The 22,130-nt window shown below is 26.5% G+C and overlaps 1 protein-coding gene across 1 annotated transcript in view; it reads left to right on the top strand.

The window, feature by feature from the left end:
• The window catches only part of LOC129314030 (LRR receptor-like serine/threonine-protein kinase EFR), a 37,333-nt gene that overhangs the window by 2,441 nt on the left and 12,762 nt on the right, over positions 1-22,130 (top strand). The window contains exons 2-4 of the mRNA XM_054957410.1: positions 8,489-8,779; positions 16,195-16,485; positions 18,076-18,147. Of these exons, the coding sequence (XP_054813385.1) occupies positions 8,489-8,779; positions 16,195-16,485; positions 18,076-18,147 (654 nt within the window). The remainder of the gene's footprint in view (positions 1-8,488; positions 8,780-16,194; positions 16,486-18,075; positions 18,148-22,130) is intronic.

Raw genomic sequence — 22,130 nt, 5'->3', positions numbered from 1 at the left:
ATAGTCAAATTTGGTTTCATTTTTCCTTCTCCATGTTCTCACTGCTTAGTTGTCTCACCGTCTGCCTAACTTTATGTTGCACCAATTTCATAAAAAATGATTAATAATTGGCACTTCTTGCTTTCAAATTTTCTGTAAGAGACCCATTCAATCACTTAGCTAATTGGTCCAACTCTTTCTCCATTTGTAATTGGATTGGGTTTTCTTGTGATGATAACAGTGAGAGTGTAAGTGTATTGAATCTTGCTAACGTGAGTCTCATCGGCAACTTACCCTCACAAGGGTGGGAAATTTGTCGTCCTTTTGTGTGATTCCTCATTAATCCTTATACTATCAAATTTGAGAGTTATACTTAAAAACTTACATAAAAAAAGTTCCTTAAGCTGACCTTTGAGCTTGAGCGTCATATATATATATATATATATTACTGCAATTCACTCAGCATCCATCAAACATGTTATTTTCACTGTTCTATACCAAAAAACACCTTCCTTTGTCAAAGTATCCTTTTGTCCTTTTCCATGTCATTTTAATATCTGCATTAATTTAAATATTATTATTTACAAATCTTCACATATAATTTAGAAATAATTTCTTAATTAATGATTAATTTATGTGTTGGAAACAAAAACATGAGAGAACGACAATAAAGTCCCAATAGATTAAATTAATGACAATTGACTCCTCACAAATTTTTTTGAAAAATTAGTTGTAAATATTGATTCAAACAATTGCAAATAGAAATTCTTGATGCAAACTGAGAGTTATATTCAGAAATTAAATGTCTTATTTATAGTTGGAACATTGAATTTGCAATGGTTTGAATGGATATTTACATTTATTTTTCAAAAGTTTTATCGGAAATCTAACTATTATTAATTTGTTCTTGATGCAAACTGAGAGTTATATTCAGAAATTAAATGTCTTATTTATAGTTGGAACATTGAATTTGCAAAGATTTGAATGGATATTTACATTTATTTTTCAAAAGTTTTATCAGAAATCTAACTATCATTAATTTTATTGGAAATCTAACTATCAAATAGAAATTCTTGATGCAAACTGAGAGTTATAGTCAGAAATTAAATGTCTTATTTATAGTTGGAACATTGAATTTGCAATGATTTGAATGGATATTTACATTTATTTTTCAAAAGTTTTATCGGAAATCTAACTATCATTAATTTGTTCTTTAAGGACTTAACTATCATTCTCAAAAAAAAAATGCTGAAAATACATATATAGGTACACTCAACTTCAGGGAGTCTTTTCTAAAAATGTGAACTATAGAGACCTATTTCAACACTTTTATGCTTCAACACTTCCATCTCCATAATAATAGTTTTGGAGGTGTAATTCCTAAAAGCATATCGAAATTATCAAAGTTAGAGACTTTGAACTGGAATAATAACATTATTGAAGGATTCATTCCATTTGAGATTGGAAAACTTCAATGTTTGAAGATTTTATGGACTGTAGTAAACAAGCTTTTAGGAAGAATACCTCCAACTATTTCTAACTTATCCTCACTTGAGTTGTTATCTTTGGCTTACAACTTCTTAACAAGTATTATGTCTTGCATAATGTGTTATTAGCATTTCTTCTAGTTTACAATGATATAAATTTATTTTCTATTTGGAAATCCTTTTGCTTAATTAAGAAATTTGCATATTCTTGTTATAGGACATGTCTTAAGCATTCTTTTGTTTGTTTCCAAATCCAATTTTATGAAGAAAATCATAAGAAATAACAATCGAATAATGATTCTGATTGTGAAATAGTTATTAAAATTTTTACATCACCATGAAGGAAAATCTTCCAATGACTTCTATGAGCTTTTCCCTGTTCTATAAGCTATATTAAAGTATATAATTGTGTACTAAATAGGTATGATTATAAACTTGTGTATTCATGTAAGGGGACAAAAAAGGATCTCATACAACTCAAACTATCAATTTGACTGTCAACATCTCATTATTTTCATGTTTAAAATTATAGATTTTCTCTTTTTTTATTAATATAATGTCTATTTTTGAGCACTCATTTGAGCATTCTATAGTTTGATTTCTTTTGTATGATATGGAGCTATAATATATTGGATTAAAGGTCATTTTTGTCTCTGAACTATACACAAAAGATCCCAAATTGCCTCGAAACTCAACTGTGGATCAATTTTATCCTTCAGCTCTGAAGATTCCTTCCGCCATCACCCTGTCATTTTTTCATCATTAGTTGACCATTAGTGGGTCTCACATTATATTTTTTTATTATAAAATATTTGAATTAAGGGGCAAAAATGACAGTTAGAATAGAAGTTGAAGGGCAAAAAGTGACCCTTAATCTAAAAAAAAAATAGTGGGACCCATTAATGACTGATGCACTTAAGTGTTTTTAATGTTAAGGTGATAATGGAGGGAATCTTTAAAGTTGAGGACAAAATTGACCTATAGTTAGGTTTAGGGGTATTTGTGACCTCTCGTGTATAATTCAAGGATGATAATGACTTTAATCCTAATATATTTTAAAGTTCCTATCTCTTAAAAATAATTATATAGGGCACCAGTTGTTGAACCATATGCATATAACTAACTATTCAAATAATGAAATAATATTATCTCACTATTTCTCTCAATTTGTGTACTGTAAGGGTTTTGACTAATTTTGTTCATCTCAATTAATCTACTATAGCCTTATTTAATCATAGTATATATGATGAAAAACACCTTACTTTCTTAATATATTTGGCCCTATTATATTGCAAAGATTTGGACAAAAACCCTTCACGTATGATTTGATTGGTCTAACAGAGTTCAAATTAACGGACACGTATTAAGATACCACAATTTCCTATTTCCTTTTTATTTCCCATTGGGTGCAAGAGCTTTGTCTTCTTTGTTGCTTATTTTTCTTTTATTATGATCTTTTTACTATACATGGACTCTGAAAAAAAAAATGAGTCCATTTTAGCAGATAATTGCAGGATTAGTTTATTCCAAAAGACAATAGTCAAACTAATAAAAGTATCATAGTTCTATAAAAAATTGTTTATTACCATATAATATCAACTATTTTTTTGAATTTTCAAAGTTGGTCTCTTTATGGTCATACTTTACAGTCTAATAGCATATCTTCATTTTATTTTTCAATGACCAAATCCCAGTAGATATTCTCAATATAATTAGTGATTTGGCAAATTTGAACATAATATTAAGTGTTAATCAGATTTGTAATTGCATACCAAAAGCGATTGAAAATTTGATTATGCTTCAAGGGTTTGAACTTCAAGGCAATGACTAATTATTAATTTTGTTGATAACTCTAAACATTATTCTGTGGTTGCGTGATATAATTACAATAATTAAGTCTATTTAATTAAGATAGATAAATTAATCAGATTTTATTTCTGTGTTATATTTCCTTGATATTTGTTTTGCCTTTTTATGTCATGAGTTGGTATATAAATGATAAATATTTCACATCATGACAATAAAAAGCTTATTCTAAAGATGCATGTGAGTGAGAGTAATTTTTATTTTTATCTAACGTAAGAAAATTTATTTCATTTTAAAAACCTTCCTATTTGTTTTTAAGAATTGCAAAAGTTACTAGTTACTTGTTTATTATTTACTTTTACTCATAACTTAATTATTTTTACACAGATCTCAGTGATTTTAATGGAAAAATTAATTACTTAACTCTTGTAGTTCCATCTAGCTTGTGACTTATTCCTTATAATTTAACTCATTGTAGTTGAATTCTTATACTTTCTTTTCTTTTGTCTTCTTCATTCATCCCTATTTTTCAAAAAGTAACCAAGTCCTTAGTAACTCATCCTATGTGGCACCTATGGTAATTAATAGTTTTACATTGCTTAGTTGACAGTCTTATTATTAGTGCCACATTAGATAAAATAAAACGAGAATGATTATTCTTTAAAAAAATGTAAACTAAATAAATATTGCTAGCCAAAGACAAAGCACAAAAGGCAAATTAGACACAAGAACCTATTTGTTTTCATTAATTATTTAGGTCCTTTCTCATAATTATCTAGGTCTTTTTCTATAATTTTTTAGCACAAAAAAAACAGTGGATTTCCATCACTAATCAATAAAAATTCCATTGCCAAGCAGGTTAGCAATGGAATTAGTACTGGAATAAGTCTATCAATAAAAACACTGTCACTAATTCATTAGCAACAGAATTTGAAAAGCAATAGAAAATTTCCACACTAAACAAGAATAAGCTATTTCAATTCTGTGATGAAATGCATTCCATTACAAATGAGTTTCATAAAATATCACCATTGCCATGTCACCTACTGGGCCAATGCCACCTCATTGCCATGTCACTACCACTTCACCACCACCTCCCTGCTATGTCATCTCTACATCATATATTAACTTCAAATAACTTTAAATGTGCCCTGGTCAAGTTTGAACCCATAACCTCACATCTTTATAAGCCTTTGTGTCCAACCTTATTGCTAGTTGAACTAAAGGAGATCTTTAGTTCTTAAGTTCGAATCCATAACCTCACACCTTTATGAGCCTTTGTGCCCAACCTTATTGCTAATTGAACTAAAGGAGATCTTTAGTCTTTAATTGATAAATTAAATATATAATACTTAATTGCCCATATATATATATATCAATAAATATATAATTTAAATATATATATATATTTATTTAACATTATTTTTATTTATAAATAAAATTAATTAATTGTTTATATAATAGTTATTTATAATATATTATATTTTTTAAAAAATTATTTTTATAGAAAATTTAATATTAAAAAAATATTTTATTATCACTATATATTATATTATAATTTTTATAATATGTAATATTTTATATTTTACATTTATTTTTTAAAAATAATTTTATTTTTAAATAACAATAATTAGGTATTTCACCATGTTATCACAAAAATAATTAAATATACAATTTAAATTATTATAATTATTATTACTATCTAAATAATTTAAAATAATAACTTATAGTTATTAAATTATTTATTTATTTCATAAGAATAAATTATATATATTATGAATCATATAATAAAATTTAAAACAATTTATGATGGAATTAGCAATGAAATTATGATGGAAAGGTTTGCGATGGAATGTTCCTTCACAAATACTATCACAAAATGAGAATAACATATCTTGAAAATTAGAGACAAACATTTATATCAAAAAATTTTGTTGCTAAATTATTTTTGATGATTTAGTGATGGAATAATGATAGAAAATGCCATTTGTAAAATTATTTCTGATGGTTTGGTGACAAAATAACTACTAATTTTTAGCAATGAAAGTCAGTAAATTTATTTCATCGCTAATTCACTATTTTTTGTAGTGTCTCTCTATAATATAGTTAGTTAATCATTAAATTAACAAATATTTAATGGGGAAACGACATTACTTCACTTTTAAAGTATGGGGGGAAACATTGAGCCGCCCTTGATTTGAGGGTGCCCAATGAGTACCCAAATGCTTGTCAAATTAAAAAAACTTTAACTCATAAAAAAAAAAAAAAACGCGCGCGCGCACACGCAACACACTGATTAGCACTAGATGCTTGTTGACAACTTCTCTCTCTGTCTCTATCTCTCTCTCTGCTACCATTTTTTGGGATGTCAAATTTTTTTGAGAAAACATATCTATAAGTCCTCACAGTTTTACTCAATTTTGAATTAAATCCCTGCAATTTATTTTATTTCAATTGAGCCCTTATAGTGTGATCAATTAAATTTTTCAATCCCCAAAGGTTAAAATCCTTAAATTTTTTCTTTTCAAAAACAAAATTAAGAGCTTTTATATTTTTGTTAAATGATTACATGATCTTAGAATTAATTAAATAATTTTTATAACTCAAAGTTTATATAATTATGTTATCTCCTAATATTTTTTATAATTATAAAATTTTCATAAAAATTAATAAAAATGTAAACAGTATATTAAATCAAATTTTCTTTTTTTTTAAATTTTGGCTAAATGTATTGAATTAAATTTTCTATAAACTCTAAGAGTATTTTTGTTTTGTGATATTTTATATTACATTAATAATTTTAACTTTCAAGGGTTAACATATATAAAAAATGAAACTATAAGGGCTTGATCAAAACAAAATAAACTATGGGAACCTAATTTAAAATTGAGTAGAACTGTAAGAATATGCAAAAATATTTTCCCATTTTCTTTTGAATGAACAGATGTCAGTGTAAATAATGAACAACATATAATATATGGCTTTGCATATAATTAATTTGGTGCATGTACAACAAAATTTATATAACTAGATTGTCTTCTAAATATTTTTTTATACTTATAGAATTTTCATAAAAAATTAATAAAAATATGAACAGTGTATTAAATCAAATTTTTTTTTTCAATTTTGGCAAAAAGTATTGAATTAAATTTTCTATAAAGTCTGAGAGTATTTTTTTTATATTCAATGTTTCATTATTAATTTTAACTTTCGAGGGTTAACATATATAAAAGATGAAACTATAAGGGCTTGTTTAAAACAAAATAAGGGACCTATATATACTATATATTGTCTAAAAGGTCAATGCAATGTGTTTGCCTAATGATTTGTGTTATGATTTGTTAATATATTTAATTGTATTGAACAGTGTGGTATCGTTATGTTCATGTCTAATATTTAATTTTTTTTTTCCAGTATAAGTTATGGGACGAATTTGTGTGCACTTATTGTAAATTTGAATAGGCATATATGTCTAAAATCCAAAGATTCCATTTTAATTTTATATGTTCCTCAATAATCTCATAAAGTTATATTGTATCATTTTAACACATTGCATGTAACTTTAAAATTACAAAATATTTCTCTTCTTACAAAATCATCTCATATAATTGGGTTTAAATTAATTTTTTATTACATACCAAGATGTGTCGGAAACTTGATTTTTCTTAATTAAAAACAATTAGATCTTGGTCACATTAATTTACAAGGTATTCTGTTAATAGATTATATTTTGGTACCATTCATCATCTTTTCTTTTGTCTTTTGAAACTTTGATAATTATGAACATATGCTAATAGCTTTCTGGTCAAAATACAGTTAATTATTTTTACCAAAAAATATAGTTAATTATTTGTAATATTAAAGTTGGAAATATTCATTCGAGTGACAATGTCAATATCTGTATCAATATTAAAATATAAAGTGTTCATTTCAATTGTTCACTTAGGATTATAAAGGGGAATTTAAAATGGAAATATAAAACTTTCAATTCTTATAATTTTATGAAGGTTAAAAAATACACCAGTTTTACGTGTAAAATTAAACTGTTTTTGGGTAAAGCTAAACTTTATTTCTATATAATCTTTTTATTTGGGATTAACTCTTTAGTTTATGTTCATTTAACATGGGACTGATATGATTATCTTTTAATTAGTTCTGCAAGTAAATAATATAATAAAAAATAATTGTTTGATGATCTTAAACATATCAAATTTATCGAAGAGCTTCAGCACAAGTGGGAAGTGTTACAACCACATTGTTTGTAATATACATAATCACACATAGATATGATAACTCTACTAATTAATTATTACACCATGAATTAATGATATTTTTAATATTTGTGATAATTAAGTTTTCCAAAAAGCTATTTCAAGTAACTCTTTTAACTTTTTCATTGAGTAGCGTTTACTCTTCCCTCTTTGCCCTTTTGTCCATTTCTCTTTCCTCACTTTTGACCTCTATGCTTCGTCTTCTTTTGTGATGGGGAGGAATTAAAACCATGGGAAGATATTAAAATAATTATTTTCTATTCTCCCACTTTTATCATTTTTGCGTTCATTTTATTGAAGACATATTAAAATAATTATTTTGATACATTTTATTTTAATATTTAAAAAATGGAAGATACTACAATACATGATAATAATTAATTATAAGAACGAAAATATTTGTGTTATGTGAAAAAAATTATATATATATATATATACTTATATATTTAAGAGGCATATTTCTAGTTAAATTGATACTGCAGACCTTTTTATAAGTTAATATTTTATAATTTATCTACTTATTTTATATTTTTAGAATTTAATATTTAGTAATTTATTAATTTTATTTATATTTTTATAATTTATAAATAGTACTTAAGTGTATATAGACTATTTTTGTAAAATTATAATTTAAAGATTAAAAATTTTTCTTAAATTAAAATTCATGTATTTTTTGGTCATTATACACCTAAACTTGCTTTGGAATTTTATCATTCAAACAAGTTCTATTTGTTAAATTTATTTTTAAGAAAAATGTATCCAAACATAAATTAGTTAATGTTGCTTATTTTTATCCTAAGTTCAGCTGTTTGCAAACCGCAATTCTAACTTTAATTTTACAATTTCTAATCCAAATACACCTTAATTATTATTATATATCACATCTCCTTGTTTAATTCTATTTCTTATTTATTTTTATTTTCCTTTTTCTTTATCAATTTGCAGGAGATATTCCAATAGAGATTGGCCGTCTTCAAAATTTAAAAATTCTATATTTGGATACTAATAAGCTTTCTGGTCACATGCCATCAAATATCTTCAATATATCAGAGTTCCAAGAGATTGATTTAAGCTGGAATAATTTGTCAGGAAGTATTCCCTCTAATATTTGTCATGGACTTCCAAAATTACAAAGGCTGCATCTTCAAAAAAATGAATTATCAGGAGCCCTGCCATCTAATTGGATACAATGCAAAGAGCTCAAAGACTTACAATTAGAATACAACTCTTTGACAGGTATGTGCTATCTGACTATTTCAAATCTTCAACTTTAATTTCTTTGCTAATATATTTTAATTGTATTTTAATGATTTTTGATTGGTAAGACAATAAAAAATAGAAAAATCTTTATCTTTTATTTTAATTTAGGAAAATTTAATTCTGAAGTCCCTACATTTTATTTTTTAATCAAGCAATTATAGTTTGATCAATTCGACATGTTAATCCTTGAGGTTAAAATTATTAATTTTTGATTAATTGTACAAAGCTTTTGAATGTAGAAGGGGAGAATTCCCGCTAGGTCTCTTTTACGGACATTTTCATTTAATTGCAAAGGACTTGAAATAAAAAAAATCAGGTTTATTTACTAAACCACAATTTCAATAAAGAAAGGTATTTTATTAAAAAAAGCGAGTATTGTCATAATTTTTGTTTTGTTTTTAATTTTATAAAAATTTCTCGGGATTTAAATGAAAATTTTTTAATTTAAAATCTATATGAATTCGGGTATTGTTTTTCACTTAATCCAAAACTCGTTTATCTTTTCAATTTTCATTTTTCTCTTATTTTCAATTTAGCTTTATTTTTCCTATATAATTCAAAAAAAATAATATTTTAAATTTTAAATGTAATATTTTTGAATAATAGTTTAAAACTAATACATATTTAAATAGTTAAGTATATATGGTTTTCATTTAGGATTGAAACTATTTTTATCAGTTTTCAACTTCATTTTAACATTTAAAATATTTATAAAATAGGATTTTTATTAAAATTATTATAAAATTTAAATAATAATATATTGTATTGATTATGATTTCGTAAAACTTGTGATATGTTATTAGGCTAAAATACATAAAAGCTCCTTGAACTTTGAGGCAATTTTAGATGACCCCCCTCACCTTTAATAACCCCTAACTTTTCATTTTTATTTTCAAAACTCATACCATTAATTAACTAGATTTTGTTATCAATAGAATTTCATATCAGATTAATGAAATATAGCTGGCAAATAACATGGAAAAAATATTTTTATTATTTTTTAAGATAATTTAAGGAGGGGCAAAACCATAAGTTTTACTTTTAACACAGCTGAATATCTAAATTAAAAAAATATCTAAAAGCTATCATTGATTGACAAAGAATATCAAAATTATAGTTTAATATAAAAGGCTGTTTTAATTGATAAAGAATAATTAAATTATAATTTTTTTCCTTAAATTTTGTTCATTGTGAACAATAAGAATAATGTCTCTCAACTAAGAAAAAATGAGAGCATTGTCATGTTTGCAAAATTAAAAAATACAATTTTACTACCACATAACAGAGTAAAAAATAATAAAAATGATTTATCATATATGGACACTCGTAGCATTAAGCCATTTTTCTTATATCTTTATCCAAATATTACTACTACATTTTTTCTTCCTAGTTGTTTTCTTAGTATTATTATGAACTAAAATGCATTTTCTCTTCCTATTATTCCTTTTGTTTATAAATTTTTGTAAGCGTGAATTTTTCTTTTCCAACATTTCTTTACGCATAAAGATAAATCTTTAATGTTGGTTGGCCGAAAGAAGTCTTTGATTATTTTTAATTTTATTGCATATTAGGATGTCTTGTGAGCATTTTATTTGTTTGGAATAGACAAAGTTCCACTTGGACCGAGGAAAAAGGATTTGCAATAAAAATTTGTTCTCTAATCTAATTAAAAAAAATGCATTTCTTGTGAAAATACAGTTAATTAATATATTAGAGTTGATTTACATATACTGAGTGATAATATTAATATAAACATCAGTTTTAAAATATGATGTCTCGATCTCACTTGTTCCCTTCAAATTATAAACTAGAAATAAAAAAAAATGGAAATTACAAAACTGCAGTTCCAATAGTTTTATCAATTTTAATTTTAATGCGACATTAAATGCTTCCATTATATATTGTCATTGTGCATAAAATTTTGTTTCCATAAAATCATTTTGTATGAGATTAATTAGTTAGTTCACTTTCATTATATATGTAGTAGGTATTAAAAAGATATTCCCTTATAAAAAGTTGGCAGATTAGTTTATTGTGACATTTTATTAGTAGCCAGAGGATCATAATACACGTGAATGCATGATATCTCTATAATCCTTTTTACCCACAGTTGTTCTTTATGGGATTTCCAAAATAATTGAAAACCGAACTAAAGTTCCCCACCCGTGTAATAATGTGTGTTGTGTGTGATGAATGTATACATGGAATTACATTTATTAACATCTCTTCGAAGCCATGAGTTTTGAAGGATGATTCCTTGAATTTTATTTTAAATAAAATGGTAATCATTTAAGGGATGATACAAACTCAAACTAAAAAAATGATAATCCAACCCCTCCGTGAAAAGCAACCTAGCTATGTATATACACTTGTTATAAAAAAAAAAGTAATACCTCCATTCTAATTTATAAGACATTTTTAGACAAGAGCACACATATTAAACAAGTTCATTAAATACACTTTACAACCTTAATATTTCAGGATAAAAATTTAAAATTTTAAAAATATCATTCATTTAATACTCCCTTTGTGAAAGAATATTAAAGAGAGAGAATATTGAGAAGGATAATATCAGAAAAGCACTAGTAATGAAACTATTTTTTTTTTTTTTGTTAAAGTGTATTATATTTTGGAACGTCAAATCTATTCAAAAAGTGCCTTATAAGTTGGGATAAAAAGAATACTTAAATTAAGTACTTTTTATAGTGAGTAGCATTTACTCTTCTCTCTCTGTGTTTTTTTTTTTTTTTTCCTATTCCCCTCTTCTCAGTTTTGATCTCTATGCTTTGTCTTCTTCCGCTATGACGGGAAGGAGTCAATATCATTGGAAGATTTTAAAATAATTATTTTCGGTTGTACCACTTTTATTATTTTTTTGGTGCCTTTTATTCAAAATATATTGAAATAATTATTTTGATACATTTTATTTTAATATTTATAAAAAGGAGAATATTATAATTCGTTGATAATAAAAAATTATATGCATGTAAATTAGTTAACGTCAATGATTTTTATCCTAACTTATGTTACTCAATTTATTCTAACTTCAATTTTGCAATTTCTAATGCAAACACACCCTAAAGTCAATCTTATCAAATACTATTTTGATTGCAAACTTGAGAGACTGAGTCATAATAAGTTAAATTTAAATGATTGAGTCATAATTAAGTTAAAAGTTGAAGGATCAAATAACTACTTTTTCCAATAAAAAAATTAGTTCATGGGAATTTAAAAATTATGATGTCAAGTAACTACTTTTCCCAATAATGATCTCTCCCACTCCCACCATTGCGTTAAACACCTAGTTAAATATTTTTTAATCTACGTGAAGCTCAATAAAATATATATTGAAACATTAAAGACAATATATATAACCCAAAAAGCTGTTCTAGAATATTAAAAAAATTATTTTAGTATTCAACTTGTATGTTATATAGAAAAAATAACTATTTTTTATGATCTAGTCTTTTTTTTTTTTTCTGGCTACATGTAACTTGTGATATTATATGAAGAGTGTAATGTTGAATGCATATAGAACCAAAAAAGGGGAAAAAAGAAAAGAAAAAAAAATTGCATGCAATTGGCATTGTAGGAGGGGATCCAGTTCCACGTGTCACGGGTTATATTTTTATTTTGAAAATTTGGACAGTAATCATCAAATTATAAGTATATGACTTTTTTTTCCTTTTCATGTTTTTTGCGAATAATAATTATAAAAATCATATTTTTGTAAGAACATTCCATTAAATATTTTATAAGAATTGGATGATTTTTGAAATTAAATAAAAAAATTATAAACTTGAAAGATGATGCCTTGCTGAGCATTGGCCTCAATTATCTCATAAAGTTATATTTTATCATTTTAACACATTGCATGAAACTTTAAAATTACAAAATCTATTTCTCCTTACAAAGTCATCTCATATACTTGGATTTAAATTAATTTTATTTTTTAAAAACTTGATTTTACAAAGACATCTTAATTAATGTTCTTTATTATAATTATTGTTTGTAATTCTAAATTTTTTTTATATATGTAAGTCTTTATGACCAAAGTATTTTGTGAATTTTGATTTATATATTCATTTATATTAATTTTATTAATATTACATAAGCCATCACATGATTTCAAAAGTACACAATTAAATTTAATTTTTAACTCTTTTATAAAAAGTACTATATCAAAGATTCTAAAATAATTTTTTATTTATTAAAAAGTGCATCTTAGCAATTTAAACTTACTTGTTTACTCTTGTTAAACACCATTAATTCCATTCCTAATTTATATCACTCTCCCTCCCCCGCCTTTGCACAGAACAATGCAAGTATGCAACAATGCACCTTTTTTGTATTTATCTAATCATTTATGCGGCAATTTCTACATTCTCATGCTCTTGCAAGCAACAAGAAAGGCATTATTTACATTTATCTTCACCATCATTGATCATTGTACTTTAGAGCCCTAAGTTACACATTTAGATTTGTGGCCTACATGCACATGAATTGTGTTGTGAAATTTACAACACTTTGGCGTCCATCAAATATCGAATTGTATTACTCTGTTTTTTGGATTTCAAAACAGAGGTAAGCATGCAATACTGTTATTGATTACATGAAGATTTACCCTTCCAAATCTGTGGTCTTTTCATTTAAGTCTCTCAATAGTTTATTTTTCTTCTATTTATTTTTCAATAATCAATTCAATGAAGATTTTCCTTTTAATTTAAACTATCAGATTATGGGTTGTCTATATCTTTAATTTGTAGCTCTATTTGAACTTCTCCTTAACTATTTTTGTTGTCTTCTTTTGACTTCTGTTTTCTCAATCTTAGAAGTCGTTCTTTGTTGCTTGTTTGGAAAGCCAATTTTTGAGGAAAAAAATCTTAAAAAATGAGAATTGTGGAATGATGTTGAATATATAATCTTTTTATATAAAGCTTGTCTGAAGTGAAAGTTATTATTTACATAATTATTATTTAGACCTCATTAGAATTTCAGATTGGAGATAATATTTGAAATGTGTGTATGTATAGATTTATATATTAATGTTGAAGTACTGTAAATGTCCAATCATTATCATAGCTGTTTAATAATTGAGATAAAAGTTTTTTTGGCCAGACATGAAAACAGGTTTAAGTTTACTAGTTAAACTCGTAGCTTTTGTTTTGTCAAATGAATAATACAATCTTAAAAAATTCCTTTTATCTAAAATCAAATATGTGATTTCACCCAAAACAAAAAACAAAAATTGAAAACATGAACCATCACTGCACGCATAGTCTAAATTTTTTTAGTTATGCGAAGCTCAACAAAATATGTATTAAAAATTGAAGAGTGAAAGAGAATACGTAAAAGCCAAATAGCCGTACTTATTTTTTCTGTTAGATTTAAATGTTTTAATAATGAAGTATAATATTTTAAAATTTTTTAATTTAGTGTCTAACTTGTACATCATACATAAAACGTATATATATATATATATATATATTTTACAATCTATCTTGTTATGTTACTTTTTTCTTCATGCCTCTATCCAGCGAATTGTTGGGGAAAAATGACAAGACTATGTTCCAATTTTTATATTCAAATTTCCTGTACTTTAATCTATCTTGTGGTATGTATATTCCTTGGGGTATATTTCTTGCTTAGATAAAATGGGAAACCTTTATCTTATTTTTATTGAATCAAAGCTCTTCTTTAACAAATATGAAATTGCTACTCATTTTTGTTTTTATGATATCTTATCATGCATCAGTATTAAAATGAGCTCTTTTTTTTTTGGAATTACTATGCATATGGCAAGAAATTATATTTCCAGGAAAAATCATGTGTAAGAATAATGCCTTGACAATCATTTGATTAACTCATGCTAATTAGAACATGCTTCAAGAAGGTTTTTACATGTTTGGAAAACCATTTCGTCAAATATATATATATATGAATAATAGTGCAGTGATGATGTGTTTGTAAAATTTCTCTCATTTTTCTTTTAGTTTAAATTCATTTCTACCTTTTTTATTTGCTTCAAACATAATTACAATTTTAATACCTTGAAAGGTATGCATGAGTATTTTTTTTATTTTGATTTAATTAATACTCCACAAACTCATTTGTTTTTATTTACATCTTCACTATCTTTGATCATTATACTTTAGATCCCTCAACTACATATTCAGATTCATGGCTCCATACAAGAATTGTGTAGTGAAATTTGCAACACTTTGGTGTCCATCAAATATAGTAATTTCTCAAGGCTAAATAAAAAAAAATTCCTTTTCTTTTACAACAAGGATTTGAACAAAGGACCTCATGATAAGCTGCCAGCAGAGTTTCCATTGAACCACCAATTTTTCTTGATAGATTTATCTCAAAATTTATAAAAATAATCTTAAAATACCTTACCATAAAATTTAATTCCTACTAAAATTCTTGGGTTATTATTACATTTGTGTACGTGCAAAATATCCTTTGTCTATAATTCTCTATTCATAAAAATAATTTAGTTTTGGTTAGCTAAAAAGAGACTTTAGTTGTTAATTTTAGTGACATTGGTTAGGATGTCTTCTCTTCTAAAGCATTTGAGCTCTTTTTGTTCATATTATGTTTTTATTTGCAACATTTTTAGATTATTTTCTAAGAATGACTATGAACAGGATGCATTTTATTTTTCATTTTCACCTTTATAAGTTTGTGCATTTGCAAAATTTCCTATTGTAATAATTCTTTATGCATAAAAATTTGGTTATTTTAAATTTTAGGGATGCTAGCTTGGGAAGCCAATTTTTAGACAGAACCGAGATATGCTGTTGTTACATGCAATAAAATTTTTTGGTGATTTCCATTTTTGTTGTTGTAATAATTTTGACTTAACTAACATTGAAAACTTAACTATCCTCCTAACAGCTCATGATGCGTTACTGTAAAAATTTTCAACTTAACTATACATTCAGATTAGTAGCTCACATGCACAAGAATTCTTTACTTTGTTTACCTCTGTTTTCTGGGCTAAAAAGTATAGTTAATAATATAATACTGTTCTTGATGATTCTATGAAGATTTTCCCTTCTAATCCCATGCTTTGTATTTTTGAATCTCTCAATACTTTCTTTTTCTTCTATTTGTTTTCCTATTTAGAGATGAATGAGAGATAGATATTGAACTATCAGATTATGGGTTGTCTATCAACATAGCTCTATCTCAACTTCTCCTTTATTGTTTTCATTATCTTAACTTCTTTTGCCTTCCCTTTTCCTAAATTGATGAAGAATTAGTTATTAATAGTTTTAAAAAATTATCATACATTTTACATTCCCCTTTTATTTCCAACTTCAAGAGTTATATTTTGATCGAGCACAATAAATTTGATGAATCTGTTTTATATAACATTGTAGGAGATATCCCCGAAGAGATTGGTAATCTTAAAAGTCTAGAACTTTTATATTTAGGCAGAAATAAGTTTTCTGCCCAAATTTCATCAGCTATCTTTAATATGTCTGAGTTGCGGAATATTGATTTAAGTTGGAATAATTTATCGGGAGGCATTCCTTCTAATATATGCAATGGACTTCCAAATTTACAACATTTGGGTCTTCAAGGCAACAAATTATCCGGACCTATACCATCTGATTGGACACATTGCAAGGACCTCAAAAGGTTGACATTAGAAACCAACTTTTTCAAAGGTATGTGCTACTCACTATGTCAAATCTCTAAATTCAGTCTTATCAAATATATTCTGATTGTACCTTTATGCATTTGACATTGGTATTGATCAAAACAATAAAACAAATTGGACTTCTTTATATCCTATTTTCATTTAAATGAAAATCTACTTTGAGAAATTAGTTTATATTTATAAAAATAAACAAAATTTCAAGAGCCCGTATCAAACATGTTTTGGAAAAAAAATAAAGTAAAGTAAAAATTTGATATTATTTTTATTAAATATAAAATTAATTCATATAATTTTTAAATTGTGTTTTCCTAAAAGGCTTGCATTGTAGTTCGCAACCAACTTTCCAGTTTCCATCTTCCATATAGGCAAACATATTACATACCCGTGTACATGAACTTAAAATTTAAAAACAAAATGTATATAAACATAGTAAATGACACTATCAGATTGTACCCTTGTATATGTGAACCTGGCATATTTGGACTATAATAATTTTCTATCTATATATATATATAGAAAATTTTCTGTTCAATTTTTTATTTTCATTTTACTTTTACAGTCTTATGAAATATCAAACTCTTTGATACAAATTAATTTGCTTTTTTCGTGAAAACAATAATTATAAGAATATTTTTATTTGTCAAATTGAAATCCCCTGAGGTGTATTTACATAATTTATTTGTCAAATTAATTCCCTTTCTATTACAGCGTTAATGTCAGAGAGTGGATCTGGAATATAGTTCAACTCCATCTATATTCCTTTTATTTTGATTTCATTTTGTTTAGAAATAAAACAACTCCATATCCTGCAAATAAATGGGTTATTAAATCAGGTAATAATTGAGAAGCTTTCATATGTATTAGAAAGAAAGAGAAGGAGGATGGAAGAGAGGGAAAGAACAAAAATAAACAATTTTCTAATTTTAAATTTTTTTACATAAAAGAAATTATTTTTAATGAATCATATTATATTTATAACAAATAAAAACAAATAAATAGGCTCTATTAAAACTATTTTGAAAAATAAAAATATTTAAATAAGCAAAAGCTCAATAGCCCATGTGTTACTATCTATTTTTTCCTTTTTAAATGATTTTTCTGGGATCATTTTAAATAAACTATATTTCCTGTTTATTATCATTTTCATTTGTTCTTTTACCATATTGTTGGAGATATCCTAAAGAAATTGTGGAGATCATGGAAATTTAAAAATTATGAAGCCATATAAATCGCTCTAGAGTGAGCTCATGTTATGATCTCTCCCCTCCCTCCTCTGCATATTAAGCACCTCGTCATTTCTTCCCTTCTAGAAGTTCCATGCACTGTCTCCACAAAACAACTTTTTGTCTTATTGTCACACAAAATATAAAGAGGCACACACTGGATCTTACTTTGATTACCATATGTTTAGGTCATCACAGAATACTTTTAGTCTTAGGCCGATACATAAGCCCTCCTATAAAAAATATTTTTTGTTCTAGAATAATTTCTTTAATTTACTTAAAAAGGGGTAATTCTAGAATCTTTAGATTGTTAACAAAATTAACAATGTAATGGCAATATTTTGGTAAAACTAAAAGTGTCAATCTTCTTTCAGGCCATATATCAAAAAGCATGGGAAACTTAACTATGCTTCAATTGTTACGTCTTGAAGACAATAACCTGGAAGGTATACATCCATTAACAAATACTAGCATTGTGATGTTTATTTTGTCTGATGCAAATCACAAGAAATATCCCTAATAAAATAGGTGATCTTGAAAGCCTAAACTTCGTAGATGTGTAGATATGTTTCAACAGTTTAATAAATTATATATAATTGCTACAATCATTTGTTCAAGTTTACAATTTTTTGGGCAAAATCAGAAACATCAATTACATTTTTTTTAGGTTTTTGTTTGTTACCACATTGTAAAGATATTTCATAAGAAATTGTCATAGTTGAAATTGAATATCTAAACTTAAATTATAATATGTTTTCTCAATTTTAAACATTGAAATGTGAAGTATATGTACATTTCAGACACCAAAAACTTGACTTTGTTTATTTTTTTATATATAGACTAAAATGCTCAACTTTTTCAATGGTAACAATAAATAAAAAATATTTATCTTTTATTTTTTCTAAGAGAATTTTTTTAGTAAATTGAATTATATTTATAAAAAAATAGGGTTAGAAACCTAATTTAACCATATTTTTTTCAAGGAGTATTGTGTACCCTGTAGTAAAGGGTGGGGTATCCCCCTAAACAATTACTTTAAGGCGGTATTTAACAAAGGAACAATATTTCTCCTTAAAAAAAATTGTTGGGGGGCAAGCGTATTGCAATATCCTATTTTAGGAACCATTATTTGGCAATGAAAGCTATCTTAGATTTTAAGAGGAGAAATTAGAGACAAGGACTTTCTTGTTTCCTTTTAAAGCTAAATAAGCTCTCTATATAGGGAAAATTCTAAACTAGACTTTGACTGAGCCATTTAATAAAGTTTTCCCGTTTAGTTAAATTGCTCTGTTTTGCATTTTCCAACATTTCAAAGTTATTGCCTTAACATTGAAAATTAATATCTCATGTTATAGAGATCCAATTAACATGATCTAAAGTTTCATTGAAAGCTTAGGAAGTTCTCCGTAATGGAAAATTATGAAACAGGGCGTTTGTTGGCCCAGATGATGCAGTTTAATAAACAAATACAACTTTGTATAGAAGTCTTTTCTTTGGCTATAGATTCCTTTCTCCATCTTGTAAAATTTATTACTTCAATTCTAGAACACCAATTCACATGATCTTGGGCTTGTTGGAAAGATTAGAATGTTCTCTATAAGGGAAAAAATATCAAACATGAGTTTAGTTTTCCCCATTGATAATGTTTAATTAATCTTTTATACTGCCTAGCTACATGTCTTATCAGATCCAACTTTTATGATCTAACGTGTAAACTTTGTAGCTCATGTTATAGGAAACTAAATGACATGATTCTAGACATTCTGGAAATCTTAACTTGTCTAGTTCCTTGTATAAGATTAGGATTTTATCAATACATTCAGCAAACGAAATCAAGCCAGTTAGAGAAGGAACACATATTTGTATGTTACTAATATACAATGAGTCCAAAAGTTGGGTATAAAGAAAGCCTAAGGGTCTTCAAAAGCATACCCAACAAGTCTAGACACTCATATCATGTAGAGAAAAGCTTAGTTAGTTATACAGTCCAAAAGTTAAGAAACTTAGTTTACAACTTCATTTACAAAATATCACACAAGGCACAAATAACTTCCATTCTCTCTGTCATTGTAGGAGGGTTGAGATTTTGCAATCTCAGCAGCAAAGCAAGTAGTTTCCCATAGGAACACAAACTATTTCAAAGGCATATATTTCAAACCTCACAAATTATACTACACTATATTTTATGCTTGCCCATGACATCTATAATTTTAATCTAACTTAGACATGATTATGGCACCACATTTGCAGTAATAAAAGTCATATATTGCCATAGCAGAGCAACAATCAAAAATCACATTAGCCATTAAAATTGATTTATCTATTAAAGTAAACATCAAGGTCGCTACCTATGTCTTCTCCTTCTTTTCAAATCGTTTGTAAATATAATGCTCATCAAATGCCCCCTGTCCTAAAATAATCCTCGCTTCCTAGCTTTTGGTTGCTCTTGAAGTCCTCTATTGTTTCGTAATTTTCCAAACTTTGAGCTTGCCTCTTCTAGAATCTAAAGCCACCCATAGCACGCACTTGGATTGAGGAATAAGGTTGTTGCAAGATGTTTTGACTAAAAAGATAGTTTAGGTGAAGAATATAGCAAGGTTTCTCTTAGTTCCTCTATTCAACTTCCTTAACGTCATTCTTTTGTAAAAATTATTTCGTGCACATCTCACATCTCTCTTCTCGATCAGCTTCTTCCAGAGCACTATGAGTAGTGAAAGGAGAGAGTGGATGGTGAGACAATCGAACAACTGATATGACACATTTACACAACTAATCCTCATCAAATTGCTTTCCTTTCGGTGGCTGCCACTAATTTCATTTTAAAGCCTGGTCATTCTCATTATTTGACGCCTAATCATCCCCATCCATTTAGTTGCTCGGTGGCTGAAAGTGGCACAAGGTAATAAACCCATTTTGACATTTGAGAGTTTATATTTTTAAATAACTTCAATCTTTGCAACAAACCAAGTTTCTATTCATTTCTCCCTCCCTTCCTTCCTTCCTCTTCTTTTACGCCACATGTACTCCTTCAGCCATTGTAAATCGGGTTGCCTACCACATAACACATTGCTCTACTAATTAAGTTCATGAATTAAATATACATAATTTTTTTACCACTAACTTAACTAATAATTTGACACATAATTTCCCACTAATTATTATATTTATATCCTTAATTTATCCTTTAAAGCATAAGTGGAAAATATATCTCTTTAATCTTATCTCATCCTAGGTTAATTCTTTGTTTTTCTTCATATAAATACATGGTAAATTTTAATTATACCATCAAGTAACCCAATTAAACTCAAATAAATATTAATAAGTGTTTAACATCATTAATTTTTTACTTTCCTTCTTAAAATATTATATTGATGCCTTAAGAATATAACTTAGACTAATTTAGTATGATCAAGGCTTTCCATTCTCCCTAATCCACCCGATAACTTAGGGTGTCACTTGGTTAAAACCAATAACCTTTACAATTTAGTCCTTGTTAGCTTTGAGTTCCTTTTCCTCAATTTTCTTTTATCTTAGGCATCACTTAACTTTATTGAGCATTTTTTGGGTCTCAACTTACTATAATTTATAAACCAATAAATTATCTATATAATAATTGGACAAAAGTAAATTTCTAAAAGTTTTTTAATTGTTGAGATTTCTATTTTCCCTTTCACTTATCTTGAGTACATCTCTTATCCATCTTTTAGCTCCTATCAAATTGAAAAATAGCATACTAACCAAAACATCTTGCTTGCATGTAGAAGCACTTAGGTTTAAATTTTGGAATGTTACAAGTATTGCCTCATCCTTTACTACAGGGTGCTCAAAGCTCCTCAAAAAGAAGTTTAGAGGTAAATTAGGTCTTTAACCCTAAAAAATAATTTAAAGGGTCTATATAAAAGATAAAAGTCGATCTTGTTAATGTACATGAACATATGGGTAAAATCTATATGTAGAACTTGACTGAGAGACATTAAAAGGAGTATCAACAATTAGTTAGATATTTGTCTTATTCACTATTTTTAGTATTCATTTCAAATAACTTCACTAAAACTAATCTTTTTTTTAATATAGGTTTAATACCTATGGAAATAGGCAATCTTTGTAAGCTCGAGATCTTAGACTTATCATATAACAAGTTGAGCGGATCTATACCATTGAAAATTTTTAACATTTCAACTTTGAAATCGTTACATCTTGAAAGAAATTTTATGTCTGGCACTCTTCCATCAAATTTTGGGAATCTCACTAGTTTTTTTGAACTATCCTTGGAAGAAAACATCTTGAAAGGATCAATTCCAAAAGCAATTGGTGGCTTATTGGATCTTCAATATTTGAATCTTAAAGACAATGAGCTACATGGCCTAATCATTGATGAGATTTGTGAAATCACAAAGCTTGCCTATTTATCTTTAAGTAGAAACAAGTT

This window comes from Prosopis cineraria, unplaced genomic scaffold (genome assembly GCF_029017545.1).
Source record: "Prosopis cineraria cultivar Desert tree isolate PC_DT_omini unplaced genomic scaffold, ASM2901754v1 PC6, whole genome shotgun sequence".
NCBI lineage: Eukaryota > Viridiplantae > Streptophyta > Magnoliopsida > Fabales > Fabaceae > Prosopis > Prosopis cineraria.
Note: the sequence above shows the minus strand (reverse complement) of the source record. Positions and strands in the feature narration are given on the sequence as shown.